This window comes from Geotrypetes seraphini, chromosome 8, assembly GCF_902459505.1.
Source record: "Geotrypetes seraphini chromosome 8, aGeoSer1.1, whole genome shotgun sequence".
In the NCBI taxonomy this organism is placed as follows: domain Eukaryota; kingdom Metazoa; phylum Chordata; class Amphibia; order Gymnophiona; family Dermophiidae; genus Geotrypetes; species Geotrypetes seraphini.
The window spans coordinates 149,990,628-150,013,315 of record NC_047091.1 but is presented as its reverse complement, the minus strand read 5'-3'; the positions used below and the strand labels follow the sequence as shown (position 1 = coordinate 150,013,315).

General features: G+C 42.9%; 2 protein-coding genes across 2 annotated transcripts in view; one reads left to right on the top strand and one right to left on the bottom strand.

Annotated features, from left to right (window-relative positions):
- DHX37 (DEAH-box helicase 37) overlaps positions 1–473 on the bottom strand; it is a 90,183-nt gene extending 89,710 nt beyond the window's left edge. Inside the window, exon 1 of the mRNA XM_033955440.1 lies at positions 247–473. The gene's annotated coding sequence lies outside the window, so the exon portion shown is untranslated. The remainder of the gene's footprint in view (positions 1–246) is intronic.
- Positions 435–17,063, top strand: BRI3BP (BRI3 binding protein). Its single transcript, XM_033955442.1, has 3 exons — positions 435–749; positions 8,767–8,869; positions 12,966–17,063. The coding sequence occupies exons 1-3, from the start codon at positions 438–440 to the stop codon at positions 13,376–13,378; spliced, it is 828 nt and encodes a 275-aa protein (XP_033811333.1). The 5' UTR covers positions 435–437; the 3' UTR covers positions 13,379–17,063.
- Positions 17,064–22,688: the final 5,625 nt, after the last annotated feature.

Below are 22,688 nucleotides of genomic sequence, written 5' to 3'. Positions count from 1 at the left end.
GCAATTTCAGGGCTGTTGAAGAACGGACATAACCTGACCTGAACTACTACTACCATTAATTATTTCTATAGCGCTACCAGACCGGTGCAGCGCTGCACAGAGTAACAAGGGAGAAAACAGTTCCTGCTCAAAAGATCTTACAATCTAAACAGCCAAGGCAGACCTTTTAAACCTTTCTTTAAATCTATAAACAGAAATATAAAGTGGGTCGGCATGAATTTATGAGAAATACTGCGAATAACTTACCACGTTCAATAGACCCTACTAGCCGCATGGCCGCTGTGGCAAGATCGTCATCGAAGGCCGATGTCATAAAAGGTGGACGCGTGGACGTTACGGGCCTTCGATGATGACGTCTACAGGTCAGGCTACGGGAGGTGAAAAATCCTAGTCTATTCGTTGTCTAGGGAAAAGAGGAGGGGCGAGATGTACTGCGCATGTTCTTTCAGTACCCGAGCTCTGCTGGGGTTCAGCAGCCTATAATTACTTCACTGCGACCAGCAGGGGGCGAAGTAGGATCGTATAGAGCGCACGCGTTGTTGTTGCCTTGTAGCGCGCGGGCAGACACCATGTACGGGGTCCGGCTTTTGCTGCTGCTCGCTTTGCTCTTTTCCAGCGGTTTCTTATGTGCCCGGGGGGCCAGGAGCCGCAACACCGAGAGGCCCAACACTTTCCGCCGGGCGGCCAGTGGGGTGTATCAGGCGGTGAGCGGCGTCCTGGGCGAGGAGAACGTTCGGGTGTTGCAGAAGGTGAGGAGGAGGCCCGCGCAACCTCTCGGGTAACCCGCTGCTAGCGACCGGGGGTGGAAGAAGCACCATCTGATCCCATCCCAGAGACGTCTCGGGGTTTTGTTTTTGTGCAGCTAGTGGGTGTTTTTTTTTAAACAGCTTTTCCTTGGCCGAAGTATAAACTGTGCAAGGGAAGGAGCAGGACTCTGGCTTTCCCGCCTTCGAGACGGAAATGAATGAGGGGGGGGGGAGGAGGTTATTGCTGCTAATATTGAGAAATGTACTGCTTTTGCTTTCAGGTGCTTGATACCCCCTGTTTCTCTATACTTCATTTTCATCGGTGTATCAGTTCCAGAATTTTTTTGGGTTGACTAGCTAGATTGTTTCTTTCCTGTCGGCAAACTGGCTTTCCTTGAGAATTTGATGTAAAAACTGCTTTTACCTTTTGTTTTATCAGAATAAACCATAAATATAATGTTGCAGAAGCCGATGATAAATTGGCATGGAGTGGGCTCTTCTAACACAGCTGCATCACACCACTTGCTAACAGTATGAATTGCCTAGGAGTCAAAATAAAATCGGCCCCGGTTAATACCGACCCCCCAAGTTGCCACATCTGAAACACTTGGTGCTAGCATTAGTGTTAAGGTGGCGAAGGGTAGAGCCCCAGTAATGTAGACAAGATGCTGCTGCCTAGTATCTTAACTGACCTAGAATAGTCACTTGATAATTTATTTCGATTTTGGTATTTGAGTCATTAGCTGGGGTTTAGTTTGTGTGGGTCTGTGTTTGACTTCTCAGAGCCAAGAAGTATTTCATGTTGAGTTCAAATGATATCAGTTTTGAGTTTTCAGGTTTTTGTCTTTTATTATTGTAATAGAGCAAAAACGCACCATTCATGACAATAGTAGCTCCTATTGGGTCCTTGTCAGCCAGGGCTGTTTTAGACCTGCTGGGGCCCAAGCAGTGTTGCCAGACACTTTTTTTTTTTTTTTTTTTAATCCTGCCTAATTATCTTGAAAAAGTGGCCCAATGTATGAGGGGTGTTCTGGAAAGTTCTCAGCCCAACCAACTTCAGTCTCCATTGAGGACTATACACTTACAGCCTCTTTTACAAAGCTGTGCTAGCAGCCCTGAAGCCCATAGAGATTTACAGGGCTTCGGGGCTGTTGCCGCGCAGCAGTCACTAGCGCGGCTTTGTAAAAGAGGCGGTTAGTCCAGCAAGTTTCTACTTTTTTTGTTCACTACTTGTCCAATAGAATGAAAAAAGTGGAAACTTTTTGGACTGTGTATAACCCTTGATGGAGAGTGCCCCAATTTTGGTGGATGGGCTGAGAACTTTAAAACACCTCCTCTTATTTCTTCATGTTCCCAAGAGTACATAACATAAAAATTGCATAATCAGCTATAATTAGTCATAATATATAACCTTATTCATTTGCAAAATATTTTTTTAAAATTATTTATTTTTATTTAAACAAATTATCAAGAATAAACTTGTACAGAATATGATTAAGACATCATTAATATCAACCAAAGAAAATAATAATTAAATGCAAGACTATTCGCTTAATTATTTTAAAGTCCCAAAATATAGAGATGCAATCATGAGTGAGAAAACAAAAGAAAAAAGAATATCGAATTACCAATTAGGCGGTTAGCTGAGAATGATACAAAAGTAATCTGGTAAATTAAGTTGTTACTATCTTCCCTTCAAGGCATTGCCTGGAGAGAAATCCCATCAACTGAGAAGGTTCAAAGAAAATATAGTTACAGGATTTATACTTTACAATACATTTGCAAGGTATCGTAATAAGAATAATGCCCCCATTGCAGTGACCCCTGGCTTAAGAAACAAAAATTATTTCCTTCGTTTCTGAGATTCTTTTGTCACATCAGGAAATATTTGAACTTTGAGTCCAAGAAATTCTTTGTCTATTCTTGAAGTACAACTTTAATATCCAATTCTTATCCGGTGATAAAACCACCGTAGCTAATAAGGTAGCTGGAGTAGCTACCTCTTTCATTGAAGATTCCAACATCGTTGTTAAGTCCATCAGTTCACCCTGTCCTTGTTGTTCTGATGGATATTGTTTTTCCAATCTTTTTGTTGGTAAATAATATATCTGAGAAAGGGGGGAAGGTATCATGTGGAACATTAAGAACTTCATGAAAATATTTTTTTAGGACTTCTTTTGCTGATAGTGAAGGTATTTTTGGGAAGTTCAAAAATCTAAGATTTAGATGCATATTATTTTCCATCATTTCCACCTTTCTCCTTAGATTAAGATTATCTCTAATCAATGTAGTTTGCACTTGATTTACTTCAATTATCTTTTTCAATTTTTTCCATATTAATTTTTACCAAAATATTTTCCTGTTTAAGTCCATTTAATTCATCTCTTTTTTTCTAAGAATTTCTTTTCTAAGTCCTTAATTTGTGGTGATGGTGTCTGTCCCAGAGTAACTACCAAATCCCATATGGAGTCTAGGGTGACATTAATAGGTTTAGGAACAGAGAATATACTTGCAGGTATTGTTCCAGCTTCCACAGGTTTAGCAATCCTCTCTCCCTGTAAGCCTTGCTCCAATTTGTGTGCCTTCGTTGTTTCCACTGCAGATTTATTCTCCTCTAATGCTTTGCCCACTTCAACCTCCCAAGAAACAGAGTTTGCCTCTTCAGACTGGCTACTTTCCCGTGGAGAGCTAGCACACTGCGATTGAGGGGGTGGGGTCCTGGTGTCAGGGCTCAGCGACGACTCTAGCCCAAGGAAACTCGGTGCAGCCTCACTCATTGCTAGCGGTTCCAGTGGGCAATTCCCTGACGAAACTGACTGTTGCCTTAGGCACAGCAAAAAGTCCTCCATGGTCATCTGGAGAGGAGTCTCCAGGCACCTCAAGGCTCCAGAGGCACCTTTCCCTCTCCTCTTCGGCATCGGAAAAAGTTAGCAGGTAATTATTGTTGAGTTTTTGCTGGCGTCTCGCACACCCTCAGCAACTCGGTAACAAGAAAGCTGGATGTAGGGGAGTCCCTGGACGTTGTGTACTTGGACTTCAGCAAAGCGTTTGATAGCATCCCACATCGCAAGTTATTGAACAAGATGGGTGCGATGGGATTGGGTGAAACATTAACCGCATGGGTTAGGGACTGGCTTAGAGGTAGACTTCAGAGGGTCATGGAGGTGATCAGCGGAGTGCCGCAGGGCTCGTTCTTGGGCCCGATCCTATTTAACATCTTCATAGGTGACTTGGCAGAGGGGCTTCGAGGTAAAATTACATTATTCGCCAATGACGCCAAACTATGCAACATAGTAGGCAAAAGCACAACAGATAAAAGCACAGTGCCCAACAAAAGCTCAATGCCCGACAGTATGACGCAGGACCTACTCCTGCTGGAGCATTGGTCGAAGACTTGGCAACTAAGTTTCAATGCCAAAAAATGTAAGGTCATGCACCTTGGCGGCAAAAATCCATGCAGGATTTACCCTAAATGGTGAGATCCTAGCAAGGACTGTAACAGAACGTGACTTGGGAGTGATCATTAGCGAAGACATGAAGACTGCCAACCAAATGGAGAAAGCTTCATCCACAGCTAGACAGATCTTGGGCTGTATCCGCAGATGTTTTGTCAGCCGTAAGCCCGAGGTCATAATGCCGTTGTACAGATTCATGGTGAGGCCCCATCTGGAATACTGTGTACAATTCTGGAGGCCGCATTATCAAAAAGATGTGCGGAGAGTTGAGTCGGTTCAGCGAATGGCCACCAAGATGGTCTCAGGACTCAAGGATCTCCCGTATGAGGAACGGCTGGGTAAGTTGCAGCTATATTCACTTGAGGAACGCAGAGAGAGGGGAGACGTGATCGAGACGTTCAAATACGTCATGGGCCGTATCAGGGTGGAAGAAGATCTTTTTTCTTAAAGGTCCCACGGCAACAAGAGGGCATCCGTTGAAAATCAGGGGTGGGAAATTTCATGGTGACACCAGAAAATTTTTCTTCACTGAAAGGGTGATTGATTGCTGGAATAATCTTCCACAACAGGTAATTGAGGCCAGCAGCGTGCCAGATTTTAAGAAAAGATGGGATTGGCTCGTGGGATCTCTTCATGGAGGTAGTTAGGGGGTGGGTCGTTGGAGTGGGCAGACTAGATGGGCCGTGGCCCTTTTCTGCCGTCATTTTCTGTGTTTCTATCTTGGATCCTCTTCTGATCTGCAAAATATTTTGTCATGATTATCGGTGGAATAAATGCTGGAATTGAATTGCTGTAGATGCAATAAATCTATTGCAAGATGGTGCCCCCACCCCTTAGTGTGTTACAGTGTGGCCCTCAAGGACCTCTTTTTTACAACAAGTTGTATGGAAGGAATTCTGTGCTCAAAATTTTCAAGTTCCATATGTCCTTGCTCTGTAAAAGGTGCTCACATAATTCCATTTGAATAATGAAATTCTTCATGTACAGATGAAAAACTTTATTTCATTGATTACCGTATTTTCACGCAGATAACGCGCACCCGTGTAAAACGCGCACATGGGTATAGCGCACAGAAACCACGATTTTATGTACAAAAACTTTTGTATACCGCGCTCACGGGTATACCGCGCATGCAGCCTGACTGTCCTTTCGCCCGCCCCGACTCTCCTCTGGCCACCCCGACTCTCCTTTCGCCCTCCCCGACTCTTCGTGCGCTGTCCCGACTATCCGTTCACCCTCCCTGACTTTCCGTGCACTGCCCCGCCTCTCCGTGCGCTGTCCCGACTCTCCGTTCACCCTCCCTGACTTTCCGTGCACTGCCCCGCCTCTCCGTGCGCTGTCCCGACTCTCCTTTCGCCCGCCCTGCCCTGCTCCCTGGTCGGGTTGGGCCCATGTGCCTCAGGCCGCGCCCCCAGGTGGGACCTAAGGCTCCAGGGCCTATTCTGATTGGCCCACGCGCCTTAGGCCCCACCAGTAGGCGGAGCTTTGGGACGGATGGGCCAATCCGGCCTCATTCCGTCGTTGGCTGCCTGCCGGACAGGCGGGTTTGGCTCCCGTCTGTCCGGCCAACTACCAAAGGTACGGGGAAGGGGGGTGGGGGTCGGCCAGGGGGGTCGCGGGTTGGCTGGGGGGGCGGTCGGAGGTTCTTGGGGGGGGCGGTCGTTGGAGGGAGAGGGGTTTGCGTCGAGGGCAGGAGGGCCTGGGATCCCTCCTGCCCGTAATGTAGTGGGGGTAGGGGGTCGCCGTGGCCAGGAGGGTTTGGGCTCCCTCCTGGCCCGATATTGTCGGGGAGTTGGGGAGTCAGCCGGGCAAGAGGGCTTGGGCTCCCTCTTGCTCCGATCGTGGATGCGGGTGGAAGCGCGTGCGAGCGGTCGTTCGGGGTGGGGGTGCGAGCGGTCCTGCTGGGGGGGGTGAATTGGGCGTCGGGCGGGGTGGGAACTATGTAAAAAAAATTTTGTATACCGCGCTCACACGTATAACGCACGAGGGGTATGCGCGGTAGGTAAAAACGCGTATAACGCACGCGTTATATGCGTGAAAACACGGTAGGTTCTCTAGGCCTGTATTAGTTTTGGGGGTTTCTAGTTTAGTTTTTTTTTTCTTTTGGGGGACTAAGAGTTTAATCCTGTTGCTTTGGCAGTGGACTCGACATCCTGGCCTCTGGAGTCACACTGTAATCCTAATCATCCTGTTAGTGTTTGCGTTTCGTGGGACCAGGTAGGAAGTGATGTCAGAGGGAGAGCTAGCCTAATACCGCAGACATAGATGTGATTCTAGGGTTTTTTACCTGCATTCAGAATTGAGATTTTATATTAGTTTATCATCTCTTCCCACACACACCATATTTTGGCCTGTGTTGTAGAATTGGTAATAGGCTCAAGTTTTATGCTTATACTATTTCCTGTCTTCCCCCCTCCAAAAGAATAATGGGACCCAAAGGTGTTTACAATATAATTATAAATGCAATAAGGACTAAGATGTATATAGCAACCCTTTGAAATGATATCCAGACTTTTTTTGTTTGATTTTTGTATGTATCTTCATTCTGGCCTGTTTTGTTTCTGACTAGTTCCTTGTGATGGTAGTGGAACACTTACACTATTACGTCATAAAGCCGACATTCTCAAGAATATCATTTGTTGCAAGATTTTAGATGACCAAGAATTTGAGAGAGGAAACTTTGTAACAGTTGGTTTTAACCCTGTTGCAGATTCCCCCCCCCCCCCCCACTTTGAAGGAAAAATGGTAAGCAGAGGACTAGTGAAGAAGGTGGATGGCGTGTTCAGAGCAATCTTAACCGGAACTCTGGACATAAAAATTGCTGTGTACCAGCATCCTAGCCGAGTGCTTTATAGCCATCTCCTGGAGGTACACTTGGCTAGTCAAATTTTCAGGATTACCATCATGAACATGCATGATAAAGTGATTTGAATTCAGGGGGCTTCCATTCCATGTAGATTTCTCATGCCTTATGCATTATGGGTTATCCTGAAAATATGACTGGCCAGGCGTTCCTTAAGAAGAATTGCCTCAGCAACACAATGCATAAATTATAGTTATGATTCATGAACTGAATTTCTAACTCACTCTGTAAACGCATGGTGACGACACTTGATTTATTTTTCTTTACCACTCTCCTTTTTTTTTAATGCAACTTAAAACAACAGACAAAAACACTTTTTATCAGTAGCTTACTCTTCAGTTTGGTAATGGTTCAGCCAGTTTGTGTTTCTATTGGGGTTGGGTGACGAGGCCCTCAGTGAGTGTCAGACAATTTGCCAGTCTCCACCGAAAGGTCAAGAAGAGACCATACTTGGCTCATGACTCAGCCCTTTGATCCTATCCAGAAAGGCTTATTGGATGGTTATTCGTGTTATGGTAGCAGTGAAGAATTATAGCATGCATATATCCTGTGCCTCCCAGTATGTTTAAAACCTGGATAGATAGAGCAGTAGTCTTCTTTAATTTTTAAGCTGGAGCTATCTTCCCATGTGAGACTGTGACGCTGCTGACCAGTATAACATCAGTGACATCTACCCCACCAGCCTGTCTTCATTACTCATACTGTTTGTGTGTTTCCTGAAGGAGGAAGGCATTTCCAAATGTACTTTCTTTATCTACTGAGAAGTGCCTTCTTCAAGCATGTATGTGTCTTTTCCTCATATCCACTTTTCCTCTCTGTCCTGAGCTTGGGTAGAGAGGCAAAGTAGAAAAACAATGATGAGGGCCGCCCCAGAGTACTTTGTGGGCTGCCGTTGGCTCCCAAGCCTTGCATTAAAGAACACTGAGCTAGAGGCTGGCTGAATTTCAGCTTCCGTGCAAAACTGGTCCAGAATTTTGGCTTTGGCCAAAAATAATAAGCATATGTTCAGCTGAAGCCGAAACTCCCCACCTCCTGCCATCACTTGATGAAGCTGCAAGCCCACCTGACTTCTCCCTTGCAAAACATCTATCTCTCCCTTCCCCCCAAGGCTGTCAATCAGATCTGCCTTCCATTGGCTTACCTTTGAAAAGCCCTATTGATCTAGTGGCCTCTTTGGGGCAGGAGCGATCCTGCTCTCACTGGCTCCGTAGGTAAGATGGCTGCTGAGGGAGGTCAGTGGTCGATTCCAGTCTCAAAATGGCTGCTGATCTCCTGCGGCAGTCTCTGTAGCCATTTTGACTACCTGCCTGGTGGGGGCAGCAGCAACTCGGGGTCAGTCCTGCCCCCAAAGAAGCCCCTAGATCACCAGGGCTGTTTGAAGGTAGGCCCAAGAAGAGCCTATAGGTGGTGGAGGGTAGAGTTCATAGGGAGCCTAGGGGATGGGGGAGGACGGTTTCGGCTTTGGTTCCAGCCAAAACCAAGTGGCAAATTGTGGCAGCAGATTTAGATCAGCTTGGACTGAAAGCTCGCTATAAACTAGCTTATACTTTGCAAACTATGCCTCTCACTGGTACCTTTGAGTAATGCCCACAAATGAAAAACCTGTTTGTGTGTGTGTTTGTTGTTTTTTTATTCTGTGAAGAATTTTTGATAATTTTACTTCTCCTTCCTCTTTTTTTTTTATTTTTTTTTTTACACACAGTACTTCTCCAGGTTGACGGAGAGATTTGTATCTGGTGTGGATCTGTTGGTAGACACCCTGTGGAGAGTCTGGACTGACCTACTTGATGTTCTCGGAATTGATGGTGAGCTGTGGGAAGTTGTTTTGGATTAATTCATGCCCTTTTCAGTAATAGGTCAAAGCTGAGTTTTATGTTTAAATAAACTAGGGTTTCCCTATTCAGGAGGGCTTACTACCTGAAAAGCCACTTCTAAAATTGTAGCTCCTTTGTGATTTTGAGTAAATATTTCACCCTCTGTTTTCTCGGGTATTAAAATAAAAACTTACCCTCCTCTTATCAAGCTGCGCTAGAGGATTTTAGCGCGGGCTAGTGAGGCAAGTGCTTTGATAGGAATTCTGTGAGCGTTGGAACATTTACCATGCCAGCTTGCGCTAAAAACCTCTAGTGAAGCCTTATAAAAGTCGGTCTTAGATTGAGCTCTTCAGGGACAGAAATTTATTGATTGTATCTGTACACCACTTCAATAACTTTCAGGTTTGTGAGTGGTATTTTAGCAATTTAAAAAATTATCCCCTAAATTTGTATCTGAGACAATGGCCTAAGATCCCAAGGAGTAGCAGGTGGCCCAAACCTTGAACTGGCAACTATTCTAGTCGTCTTTCCCATTTGCACACTTCTGTAATCCAGAGGTGAACCAATAATTATTGCCTCTTCCATGCAACTGTATATAATCTTCCTCTTATGATATTGTATCTCCTCATCCCTTGGTCTGTCTGACCCCCCCCCCCCAATAATAGTAAATCTGTTTTCTAGACAGCATCTTGCAACAATGTAACCTTCGTCTACAATGTGATGTAACTATTTCCCCGTGACACTGCATGGGCCTCTTATCTTGTCCGCCTTGAACCTGTAGTGGATAAGTGCCATTCAGAAATTCTGATTAGATTAAATTTGACCTGGAATTCCTGGTTGTCAGCCCATTGGTTTCAGTGTTATCTCTGGGTAGATAACAAAGGCAAAATGAGGTTGAAGTCTTTAGAGATAGATGCAGAAATCCTAGCCATGTGGTTGGTTACTGTGAATTGTGGTCAAACACTAATGGCTGATCAATGCAGAAAGAGATTGAGCATGGGTGTTAATTTGAGGGGAAGACATAGCTGCATGTTGTATTAAAATGTATGGCAACGAGGCCATTAAGTATTCTGGGAAATGCACAGAAAGAAACAGTGGCTTGTGTTGCACAGATAATACAAGAAATTTTTTCTCCAGGTCTGGGGTAGCACGGAAGGGTTAGTGGAGAAGATTTAATGCCAGGGTTTAAGATTTAACACCAGTTTTGTCTTCTGCAACCTAAAGAAGCCCCTGCAAGTTTAAAAGTCCAACTGGAGGGTAACAGCTTGTGCACATCTCGGAATAAAACAATTGTCGGCACCAGAGCTGCATTTTGATTAAACTTTTAAATTCTACAAGTAAAGGTATTTTAATTTTTCTTGACGAAAGCCACAGCATGGTGGCTGAAATGTTGGTTTCTACCTGACGAGACGCAGCGAGACCCGGAAACCTGCAACAAGCATAATGCCAGCTGTGGAAACCCTGACAGAACAAGTATTTTAATTTTATTTCCCACTACAGCCCCTTGTGACTAGTCACTTTACCCTCCATTGCCCTAGGTACAAAATAAGTTCCTGTATACAATATGCAAACTGCTTTGACTTTAGCCACAGAAAGGCAGTATATCAAATTCCATACCGCTTTCCCTCTGTAAAGCACTGAAAATATCACTCACTCCAACCCCAGACCACTACCTTGGCCATAGATTCTACTAGTGGCCCCTCCAGTTTCGCTCACTCCCCTCTACCCATGGTTTGGCATCTGCCCCGCCAGTTTACCTTAAAGGTAGTCTTCTGTTGGTCCCCAGCAGTGACAGTGTTGCCCGTATGCTACCTACAGCCTGCTCTGAAGCTTTCCCTCTGGCCCATCGTGTCCATACAGAAACAGGAAGCAAAGTCAGAGGAGGAAGGACAGGACAGAGGGAAAGCTTTAGACTAGTCTGCAAATATGCAAGGCTGCTGCAGTTGCCATAGAGCAACAGAAGACCATCTTTAAGGTAAACTGGAGCAGGGGGGGCTGGTGATGTAGTAGTGGAAGGAAAAGATGCTGAATCGCACCAAGGACAGGGGTCAGGAGTGGGAAAGTGCAGAAGAGATGTTTGGAGGAGATAGGAGATGCTGAAAATTTTTAAAATCATGATTAATAATGCATTAATGGTAGAGTTAACTTCGATTAATTTGAGGCCCTAGTCGGTACACATTGGCACCTGTTCTGTGCATAAATATCAGCCTCACAAGCAATTTCTTACAGTTGAAGTTTTGCAAGGCTGCTACTTATGCATAGAAGAACATGTGCTGGTGCTTTTGTTTTCATTCCAACCTGTACACAAGAAGCCACACATCGCAAAATCTTTGTGCACGTGCATCTGGCAGGCTTCCCCCCTCCAATTTGCATGCCAGTTCTGCACCCATAAAATTTGCATACACTTAGCTTGCTGCATGCCACAGTTTTTGCTTGTGGTAGATGCAGACATCCACACACTGCTGTACCTGTAGCTTTTTGCTTTGTTGGCCTCTTAATGAGCTGTAACATCTTTCCTGTGGATAAGGAGGCAGATTATTACATATACTCCTCCCTCCTGAAGATTGAGAAAAAATAGTCACAGGGATCTTGTTCAAGACTTTTTCTTTGAAACATGATCAAAGTTGTCGAAAGGAGCTGTGTAGATCACTCCTGAGTGGGATTTTTTTTTTTCTATCTTATTTATTTTCTAACTGGTTTATATGAGAGTTTTGAATAGTAAGGGCCCTTTTTTTTTTTTAAGGGTGTTGTGGGATTTTGTGGTAGCTTCGTGTTTGCACCCATTAAAGCATGCCATTGCCAATAGCTTCCCTGTTTCCACCCATTAAAGCATGCATTGCCAAATTTTTAGTATTTATATTAGAGAGGTACAGCATGGGCATGGAAACATTAGTTGGCTCGTGTGCTATACATGTCCCATGTTGACTCTGCAGGACCCACACAGTAATGGTAACATGTAATGCATGACTTGCAAGAGAGAAATAGAGGGAGTGTCCCTAAAAGATGTTGCTTAATGCATGGTAAACTCTTGTATTACAATGCATTTTTAGCCCAGAATCTGGTGCATTTTAGTAAAAAGATCCTTAAGACCAGGGCTGTAGAGTCGATAGATAAATACTCCAACTGCATTTACCCCAAATTATCTCAGACTCCACAGCCCTGCTTAAGACTATAAGTATTTTTTTTTTTTGGGGGGGGGGGGAAACTTTGCTATGACTCTTCTCTTAAGTACCTTTATTATATGTATTTTTGGAAAATTATAATGAAAAACATACTTTACAATTTTTTCTGTTTTTATTTTATTAATAGTGGAGTATATTTTTGACCAATGATATAAACATCTAGAATGCACCTAGTGTTTTTCTTTTCTACCACTAAGATAAACAAAATGTCATCAATATATATTAAGTGTGTGGCGTAGGGGTTAGAGTTACAGCCTCAGCACCCTCACTGTTCCTTGTGACCCTGGGCAAGTCACTTAATCCCCTCATTGCCCCAGGAACACTAGAACAGATAGGGAAATATGATAAAAGTACCTGAATGTAAACCACTTAGGATATAAGTGGTATATAAATAAATACATTTACTGGTTCTGGATGTTAAGCCACCAATGAAACTAATTTCATAAGTTTTTGTTTTGCAAGTTTGTAAATTTTTTTTTGTTGTTGTTTGTTTTCTGCTGTATTCCAATATATTTCTGGTCAAGTGTATACAAAATCTCCCATTAGTTTTGTGTACAATAATTTCCCCTATCTTTCCTAGCATGCTGCACAACCAAGCTTGGTTGCTCTGAACATGTGCAAGAGTACATTTTTGAGTAAAGCATATTACCTGTTGGAACAAAATGTCTAGTATTGCTGGACAGGTGGCCGTATTTCCCATATTGCATTAAAATGGCACCTGGGGAGCTGTGGCTACCTGCCTTTTGGCTTCTAGCAAGTCACATTACCCTTGGTGCTATAGATTTCCAGTCCTAGAAATACCCTCCCTTTATTCAGGTTTCATTTATGGCCCTCTAAATGTTTAGAGATGAGTCATTCTATAGTGCATAGATGTCTAATCTTATTATCCTTCTTTTTATTTTCAGCCTCCAACTTGTCTCACTATTTCAGCCCTGCTGCTGTCGCTAATAACCCAGCCCGGGCTCTTCTGCTGGTCGGTGCTGTGCTGGTGGCCTACTGGTTTGTCTCTCTTTTCCTTGGATTCTTCTTCTATCTGTTGCATGTTCTCTTTGGCCGTTTCTTCTGGGTTGTTCGAGTGCTTCTGTTCGCACTATCTTGCGTGTACATCCTGCAGAAGTACGAAGGGGAGCCAGAGCATGCTGTTTTGCCTCTCTGCTGTGTGGTAGCCGTCTACTTCATGACTGGGCCTGTGGGGTCCTACTGGAGAAGGAACAGCAGTGGCCTGGAGGAGAAGATTGACCACCTAGACAGCCAAATCAGGCTCCTCAACATCCGTCTTACCAGAGTCATAGAGAGTCTAGACAGAGCCAGTGACTAGTAATGAATTGCTAGATCATGTTTCACCAGCTCACTGTAGAAAGATTGGTGGGGGGTGGGGGCAAGCACCATCTTACTAACAATTACAAAGCAACAATACATGAAATTGTAAAAATGTGCAACAATACTATAATGTAATTTTGACTATTAAAATGTTTTAAATGGTGGTAGTTTAGCTTACATGCACCACTATTGGTCTTGTAAACAGTCGGAGACATAGTTGTTTGAGAACTTTATCCACTTGAGTCTAAAAAAAAAAATTTTCTATCAGGCATTTTAAACATCTTGTGTATATATTTTGATAACCGAGATTGAATCATCTGTGTAAACTTGAGATCATAAAGCAAAATATTTAGGGAGCACGGAATTCAGAACAGTTTATAGGTGCGAGACCCGCAATGTGGCTCATAGTTCGGTGTACTTTAAAGAAGGCTTAAAGGTGCTGGGAGCAGTCACTTGCGTTCAGCGGATATTGGCAGGTTTTCTAATATCAACATCTTGGCCACTTCAGAACACAACGTGGCTGCCCCAGCATATTCGTGGTTCACTAGTTCATTGTGTTCTATAACTTATCGTTCCAACAGCTGGACTTGCACTTTATCTCCATAGAAATCCGAGAATATCTCTCATTCTTTGCATGGAAATTTCCCTTAATTTAAAAGAAGCACATGCTAGTTTATTTTCCTTTTAATGGAAACTAATTACAGTGTGCATCAGTTTGGCCATATCAGAAACTTCTCAACTTGACTCCTTTTTGCCTTGTTTATAAAGAGTAACTTAGCTGGAAGTTAAAATAAGCAGATTCATTGATGCCTTCCATCTCTCTATCTAGTTTTTATTTTCTTTTTGAGAATGAAGGGGGCAGCATTATATCCAGTTTAATTCTTGATTGAGTCACTGTTTTCACCAGTGCTAAGAAAGTTAATTCAATATAATATATTCTGAGTTAAGCAGTTCAGTTTTACCCGGACATGGGCTGAGTAATGCTGCTATCCAGTCAACTTTAAACCCTAGCCATGGAACGCCTCTGAAGCCTCCTTTTATATTCTAATTATTTTTGACTGGACATCTTTAAGTTTCCAGCCAAAAAATCATCCCGTTTCTGGCTATGAAGATTGAAAACGAAGAGTTATCTGGTCAACGCGATATTAAAAATGAATGTTGATCCCTGATTTGAGAAATGCTGCCACCTTTGCCTTTCCTCTTATGTCTTTTAAAATTGGGGAGCTGTAGGTGTCATTCTGATTCTGATCCTGTGAAGTATAGTTAAGTGACTAGATGAATTCCCATTTTGCTTGCTAAATTTCTATTTTGATGTATTAATACAAATATCTTAATTGACCTTTAGCCTAGCTTTAAAAAAAAACCAAAAACCCAGGAAGAAAGAATGCAGGGTGTACTTTACTGTAGTCTTCAAACACCCTAAAATATGTTGATTATCCACTCGCCTGTTATTGTATCTTGCTTAGAAACTCAGGTGTGCTAATCCATTTAATCATATCTCCTCTTTCTCATTGCTTACACCCGAGATAGCCTTAAAAATTAACCCTTGAAAGGTGGCCGCTTTTTTATACTCTTTAAAGCTGATACACACATCCTAATAACAAAACTCAGCAGTCAAGAATACTGAGGACAGTAAGTTCAAAAATTAAAGCAAAAAGAATGAGCAAATTCCTCAAAGTATTGATTTGGGGCCCCTTTTACTAAGGTGCGCTAGCGTTTTTAGTGCACGCAGGAAATTACCCTGCGCTACGCTTCTAGAACTTACGCCAGCTCAATGCTGGTGTTGAGGTCTAGCGCGCGCTATTCTGTGCGTTAAAGCCCTAGCGCACCTTTGTAAAAGGAGCCCTTAATGTCCACCTGAGTTTCTGGAGTTTAATAGATTTTGTTCATATCTGAGTTCCACAAATTGCCATAAGTCAAGTGGAGAAAATTAGACTTATATTAATTGTTCTGTAACAAGAAAGATACTGACAGAATTCCACCTTGCTGTCAGGTGGTGCTGGTGGGGGGTTAAAAATCCTTCAGTTGCTCCTGTTTGTAAATCTTTGTTGCTTTAAAGATTTTTTTTTTTTAAAGAGCTGGTAAGCTCCATTTTTTTTTTGTTGGGGGTAATTCTAACGTACAAGGAGAGAGGAATTCTTTTCTGCTACTGTTTTAGTTCATTCAGGTGTGTTTAGCCTATAACTTAGGGCTGTCAGTGTCCCTCCTCAAGGGCCGCAATCCAGTCGGGTTTTCAGAATTTCTCCAATGAATATGCATGAGATCTGTTTGCATGCACAGCTTTCATTGTATGCTAATAGATCTCGTGCATATTCGTTGGGGAAAACCTGACTGGATTGCGGCCCTCGAGGAGGGACTTTGACATCCCTGCTATAACTCATTTTGTATAGTGTCTAAAATATACAGAATCTTTGGGGAGTAGGTGGGGTCGTTGCTAGCCATAAGGTTTTCCAGTGAATATTTAAATGCTCATTCACGTGCTTTTGCTCTGTAGTTTGAAAATGAACTCTGCTGTAACACTGGTGGTTTTAGTGTAGTTTTTGTAGTGTGCGCTGAGAGATGGTAACCTCAGGGAAGATGAGCAAAGAAATTGTGCCAGTAATGTGTATTCCAGTCAGGTAGCAACTTTGGATTGACGCATGTCGTTATTAATGTACCCTATTAGGATTGATAGTTCAATTTTTGCAAAAATGTAACTAACTTTAGGAAATTGTTTCCCTTGAATTCTTCCCCCCCCCCTTTTTTTTATTTATTTATTTATTTTTTTACTAAGCAATGTTAGCAGCTGCTGCGCAACAAACACTCCACCCATTAAATCCTTTTGGGCATCTGAGCGATTTACCACAGCAGCAGCCACTGTTGCGGCTTTATAAAAGGAACACTTTGTACTTTTCCAACTAGACTCTCTTAATTTTATTTTATATTTGTCTAAACAGCTCCAATACTTCCTATGTATTTGAAACTCTCGTACCATGAATTAAGTGTTGGGAGTGCTATTATTCTCAGCACATCATTTAGGTAATACTTCAGCCCTATTGGCTGTCACGGCCTGATTTATCCTCGTTTTTGATAATGTGGGTTTAGCAAAGCCTCCTTCCTTTCTTTTGTCAGTCCAAGAACCTACCATGCTGATGCAGAGCTGTCGTGGACCATGGGAGTGCATCCCTAGCAAATGGATTTCACTGAGCATGCTATAGATTTTACTAGGCATTAGACTTGAGGGTGGTTGTTAGAACACAGGGCCCTAGACAAAGTATTTCAGAATAAAATATTGTCCAAAGTCCTTGATTCTATAAACCAAAATTCTTTCCACTAAAGAAGTAATGATTTGCTGGTCGGTAACTACTGCATTGTGCATTTAGAATGGTCACACATTATTTTTACTCCACTCTTCATCCCTTCTATCTGTCTTGAAACTTTTTATTGTCCCTCCTCCCCCCATCCCCATGTGAAAAGTTACTCTGAGAGAAAATTGTTTTCTATACATCCAATAGAATATATTTTGTGTATCTGAAAATTGTGAGTCTGATTTTTAACCTAAGCATACCAAGCCTTTTTTTTTTTTTTAAATCAGTATTGTATCTTACATCACACTGGATTATGAAATTTTTGTGTATTAAAATGCTTTTGTATAAATATTTGTATTTTTTCCATCTGAAATTATAAATGCCACTTGCACATGTTTCAGTGTTCAGTAGACTGCTTTCAGGTAATGATAGTTGAAGAGTAACTGGGTTTAGGGTTGTTAACACACCCCTCGTGGTTCATGAATGGCTCTGTATGCACACCCATCCAAGCTACCGAGTCTGGTACCTCTCTTAAATCTATCTGGGAAGGATTTACTTGGTTCCATTGCTGAGGATGTTGTCTTTAACTAGTGCGTATCACCAGTATGCAACTTTTTTTACCATTAAGTACAAAATGCGTTTCTCAGCTTTACCGTATTCTGCTCTTTACCGCTTACCAACCCAAACAGTATTTTCTGATACTTATTGTAGTCATTCTTTTTTAAAGAGTCACTACTTTCCATTTCAGTTTTAATGAAAAAGAAACCAGTTGGGAATGGTGAACTAGATTTTGTACAAAATAAGTATGTATGTTTAAGATTGTCATTGGCCCATGAATGGTATTTTTGCAACGAAATGTGAAAAGAGCTCTAGCACCAATATTTTTAAAATCTTCTGATTTGCTAAGAATATGCAGTATGAATATTTATTTAAAAATTGATATGTAGTTTACCGTATTTTCACGTAGATAACGTGCACCCGTGTAAAACGCGCACATGGGTATAGCGCGCGGAGTACAGAAATTTTTATGTACCGCGCACACCCGTATACCGCGCATGCTGCCCGACTCTCCTTTCGCCCGCCCCAACTCTCCTTTCCCCCTTGAAGTCCTGTCCCTACCCTGAAAGCCTGATGCCCCCCCCCCTGACGTCCGATTCACCCCCCCGCAGGACCGCTTGCACGCACCCCCACCCTGAAGGAGCACTTGCACTCCCACCCCGAAGGACCGCTCGCACCCCCACAGCCTCCCCCCCCCTCCCCCATGGAGAAGCTGTCTACCTTGTTTCTGGATGCCAGCGAGCCCAGCTGTTTCCTCTGCCGGCGGTCCCGCCCCTTCTCTGAGCCCTGCTGCGCTGCTTTTTCTTCCGGCGGTCCCGCCCTTTCTCTGATGTCAGAGAAAGGGCGGGACCGCCTGAAGAGGAAGCAGTGCAGCACAGGACCGCCGGCAGAGGAAGCAGCTGAGCTGGCATCTGGAAACAAAGTAGACAGCTTCTCCATGAGGGAGGGGGGGAGGCTGTGGGGGTGCGAGCGGTCCTTCGGGATGGGAGTGCGAGCATTCCTTCTGGGTGATGAATCGGGTGTCGGGGGGGGGGGGGAACTATGTAAAAAAAAATTTGTGCAAGGGTATGCACGGTTTGTAAAAAACACTTATAACGCGCGCGTTATATGCGAGTAAATACGGTATATAATACCTTCAGCATCCGACGTCCATGATGAGAGAAGTGTTGTTTTTTGTTTTTTTTTTTCTTTTTACAACTTTCTTCAGTATGCAACCATCTCCAACTAGTTTATTTTCTGTTAAAAGCTGAAAGTAAAAGGAAGGCTTAAGCCATATCTTCCCAAATGACTCATTAAAACAGTGACAATGGGATTGGGATGAAACAAATGGTGGCAACAGCAAATTAATAGGAAAAATCATGAGGTGTTTTTTCTTTAAATTGGGTTATGGTTGTGCGAGGGCTTTTTTTTGTGTGTGTTCTTGATACACACTTTCCCTATGAGAAAAATTGGAGAATGGAAGGTACAGGTCACATCAGAGACTTTGGCAGCCACTGAATCTATACTGCTAGTATAAAGATTGGGGGGGGGGGGTGCAGGCAGAAAACTTGTGCTATTGTATTTACTTGCAAATTTTTAGTGTTAAAAAATAAGATGGAAAATTGTGTGATCTGCCAAATTTGTTTTATATTTGACACAGTTTATATGCTGCAAATAATGTATGTATTAGTTTTATGTAGCAAGACGATGTTTGAATGTCAACTTTAAACTGAGGAGAAAAATTCAATTATTGTATGCATATGAGAATAATGGAGGAGGAAATGTATTAACCTGTTAAAGGAACACCAACAGGTTAGTTGAATTAGAAATTATGCTTTAAGATTGTATGGTTGGGGGAGGGGGTAATTGAGAAGAACAAAGTCACAACTCAAAGTCAAAATTGGAAAGTTTATCCCCCCACCCCTTTACCCAAGCTAAATGCTGAGCCACTGGTGGTTGTAGTTTGTGCTGAGAGATGGTAACCTCAGTGAAGAGAGCATAGGCATAGAATGGGCAGCTCGGCATTTAGCTCGAACTTCGTGACCGTGCAACTTTGTAAAAGGGGATGTATGACTTAAAATATCTCACTGGCTGTGTAAAGATAACAGAAGTAGAAAAGAGAGGTTATCTATCTTGACTAATATTATCATTGTACATTAAAAGCTTATCCAGTATTATCTAGAATGTTTGTTATAGTGACAGTGAAATTTGAAGTTTGGTTGCTCAGTGTGTGTTGTGTGTGGTTTTTTTTACACATTCCATTAATCTGCATTTGGCAGCTAGTATCCAATGGACCATAAAACTTTACACTATTAATAAACTCTTTACATTCTTTAAAAAAAAAAATCTTAATTTGCCAATTCAGAATATATTATAAATTTTTGATAGCCCTATTAAACTGTGATTTGTGCTCTTACTTTAATTTCTTCTGTGACTTTTTTTTTTTTGTAGCAAGACTATGTTTTGTTATGCCAGTTAACTAAATGATGATGCACTGTAATTTCTGTATATCAGATTTGGGTCCACTCGGACTTGCACAAATGGTGATTTCTGTATATGGTGTAATTTGAAGGTTGTGACGTATATTCTGTATACTTTGCAAATTACCCTTCAAGAAATGGTGGACCAAACTGCTGTATTTTTTTGTATTATAAAGCCTAAGTTGCTCTTTTAACTGCTATACGTATTACATCCTTTATTTATTACCTGACAAAAAAAATATCAGATGTCTTAATAAACATTTGTAGGCAGATAAGACTAAATTATATTACAAAAATAAAGCTGTGTAAATTTACAAGCTGTTTGTGTCTTTTGTGTGTAAGATTATATATAGCTATTGTGGCCGGGCCGGGCCCCGAGCAAGTGGGAAAACCTTGCTCGGACTGCAGGTAAGATTTTCCGTGCATTTTTTATACGGCTGGTGTAAGGAAAACCGGAACACTGGATTTCTTACAAACAAAACTTCAACGGGTTTTTATAAGGCAAAAGAAAAATTCCCAAACAGTTGTTTCTCACAGGCACCAATTATACAGTTTGTTCCACTTAGTTCCAGTGAACGCTATTTGATTTAGTTCATGGACTGGACAGTCCTTGTTAGCGAAAAGATAAATCAAAACAGGCTTTTCAATCTCTCAAATGTCCCCCCAATTCTTCCTCCTTAGGGCAGCTGGCCTCTACTAACACCAGTTCTTGCCAGCAATGGCTAAGCATTGCAGGTGCCCATCCTTCTTCCAAACACTTTTCCACAGAGAGGAAAAAATACATTTTCTCTGCCACTGCTTTTCCTCTCTAGCACTTGGTCCCCTATAAGGGCTTTCACAGCCCTGCTTGGCAGGCTGTGTGAAGCAAGCCTCCCTTTGCACTAAGGTCTTCAGACCCTCCCAAATGCTGCCACAGTCCTAGAGCTTCTGTTACCTAGGGACTTTACTTGCTAAATGGCTTTTAAGCCTGGTTCAAATGGACAGACTCTGCTGCCCTCTGCTTCTATGGCATTAATTAAGCACAGGCTTCTCTGTGCAGTCCTTACTTTTGAAGGAGGAATGACACAACTTATAAATGGTTTCCATCCATTCCTCTGGCACACTTAACTCTGCTTCAGCCTCACTGCACTACCCCCACCCTGTGTCACTGGGGCTATAGTCATTTTCGATCTCCATAACTTCCCCTGCTTCACTCTCTACCTCCCATCCCCATCTCTGGGTGTTTGGGAAAGTTTCCTGGCCAGGTTCTTCTCCGTCTGAAAGAACCTCTAGCCTACCCCCTCAGGCTCCCTTGGGAATTCACAGTACCTAGCTGGCTGCTGGATTCTTCTCCCTGCTTGTTGGCCTGGGGCAATCATACGTTCCTGGTGGTTTGCAGAGAGCGTAGGGTTGCTTTCAGTATGCTCAGTTCTGCCTCTCCTGTTAGTCAGTTGAGAATAATTTATCCATTTTCCATCGTTCTGCTTGAGACTTACATGACTGCAGAGCTCGGTGGCTAACTCCACCCCCTTCTGGGTTGACCTCATGTTTCTCCATATAACTCTGGGAAAGGAATAATAGAGAATAAACTGTCTGTGCCCTCCCTGCCTGAATTCCCAGCTGTGACATCACCTGCCTTTTCTCCCTTCTTTCTTGCTGTACTAAACTAGTGCTTTTAGCAGGTTGTGCAGGCTTTATCTTAGGGATTGCAGGATTGAGGGTTGTACTTTGGACTGGTTTAGCAGAATCTCGGTGAGAGGGAGAATTAGAAGGCCTTGAGCATGCGCAGATGCATGCTCAAAGCCGGCAGAAGCAGGAAGATCTAGCGGCACCGGCACATCCTGTGGGCTGCGTGCCGGTGCCAGACCTGGGGGGGGGTAAGTTTAAGTTGTTTGAGTGGGGGGGGGTGCTTTGTGAGCGGGGGGAGCGATGCTGGTTATCGGGGGGGGGGGGCTCGCAAATCGAGTCAACACTCGGTTTGCGAGAATGTTTTGCTCGTCTTGCAAAACACTTGCAAACCGAGGTTTGACTAATTTTTAAAATAGGTAATGTGCAGGTTATTGCACACTTGGGACAAAATACCACAAAGCACTAATGTGTTCTGTGGTAGTCTGTTAATATGCACTAACTGTACATTAAGGGGTTTAGTAAAAGGGCCCCCTATATACAGTGGTGAATAGAGTCTCGACAGTGGCATAAGTGAAATGCACTGAATTGCTTAGATCTCAGGATAGGGTTCACTTTAAATCGGGGATGGGCAGTCTTGGTCCTCGCACTGTAACAGTCAGGTTTTCAAGATTTCTCCCAAAGAATATGTATGACAATTTGCATACAATGGAGGCAGTGCTTACAAAGGATCTCATGCATATGCAAAGGGGAAAATCCTGAAAGCCCAACTGGGTTGCAGCCCTTGAGGACTCGGGTTGCCCACCCCTGCCTTAAAGGAACAAACAACTGTCGTCCAGCAGCTTACATAATAAGAATAGCCAAAGCATTTGGAGGGGCCCCTAAGAAAGTCGCCAGGAGGTGAGGGTCAGTGTTGTCTCAGTGCAATCTTATACCATCCCTTTTAGAAAATGCACTCTTGGTAGATATTTCCCCAACATTGATATATCTCCATTGGTTACCAAAATAATACAGAATTCAACAGGATATTTTGTTACTGGTTTTCTGACTAATTGTGTACCTACTGTAATTGCATCAAGTTTATTTTGGGCCTTTACATTCTGGATCACTAAACTTGCTAGATATTCATCCTTTCGTTCAATTCACCTAGAACGGGGTTCAGCAATCTTTTTGAAGCAGAGACTCGATTTATCCTAACAATTTGACCCAAGATTTACAAAGCGCTGCATAGGTAGAGAAGGGAGTTTGAAATATTCCAGGTCTCTCACTTTCTTCTTTCCCCTTCTTTCTTCCCTCCAGCCCCTCACAGGTCTCTGCACCTCTCTTCCCTCCCTCCCAATCCATAGCCAAGGTTGTCTCCCCTCTCCAGGCCACAGGCATTTAATCTCCCTCACAACCC

Coding starts and splice junctions, on each gene's coding strand:
- BRI3BP (XM_033955442.1), top strand. CDS start 438: ATGTTCTTTCAGTACCCGAGCTCTGCTGGGGTTCAGCAGCCTATAATT. Junction 750..8,766: donor ACGTTCGGGTGTTGCAGAAG/GTGAGGAGGAGG, acceptor TTTTACACACAG/TACTTCTCCAGGTTGACGGA. Junction 8,870..12,965: donor TGATGTTCTCGGAATTGATG/GTGAGCTGTGGG, acceptor TTTTATTTTCAG/CCTCCAACTTGTCTCACTAT.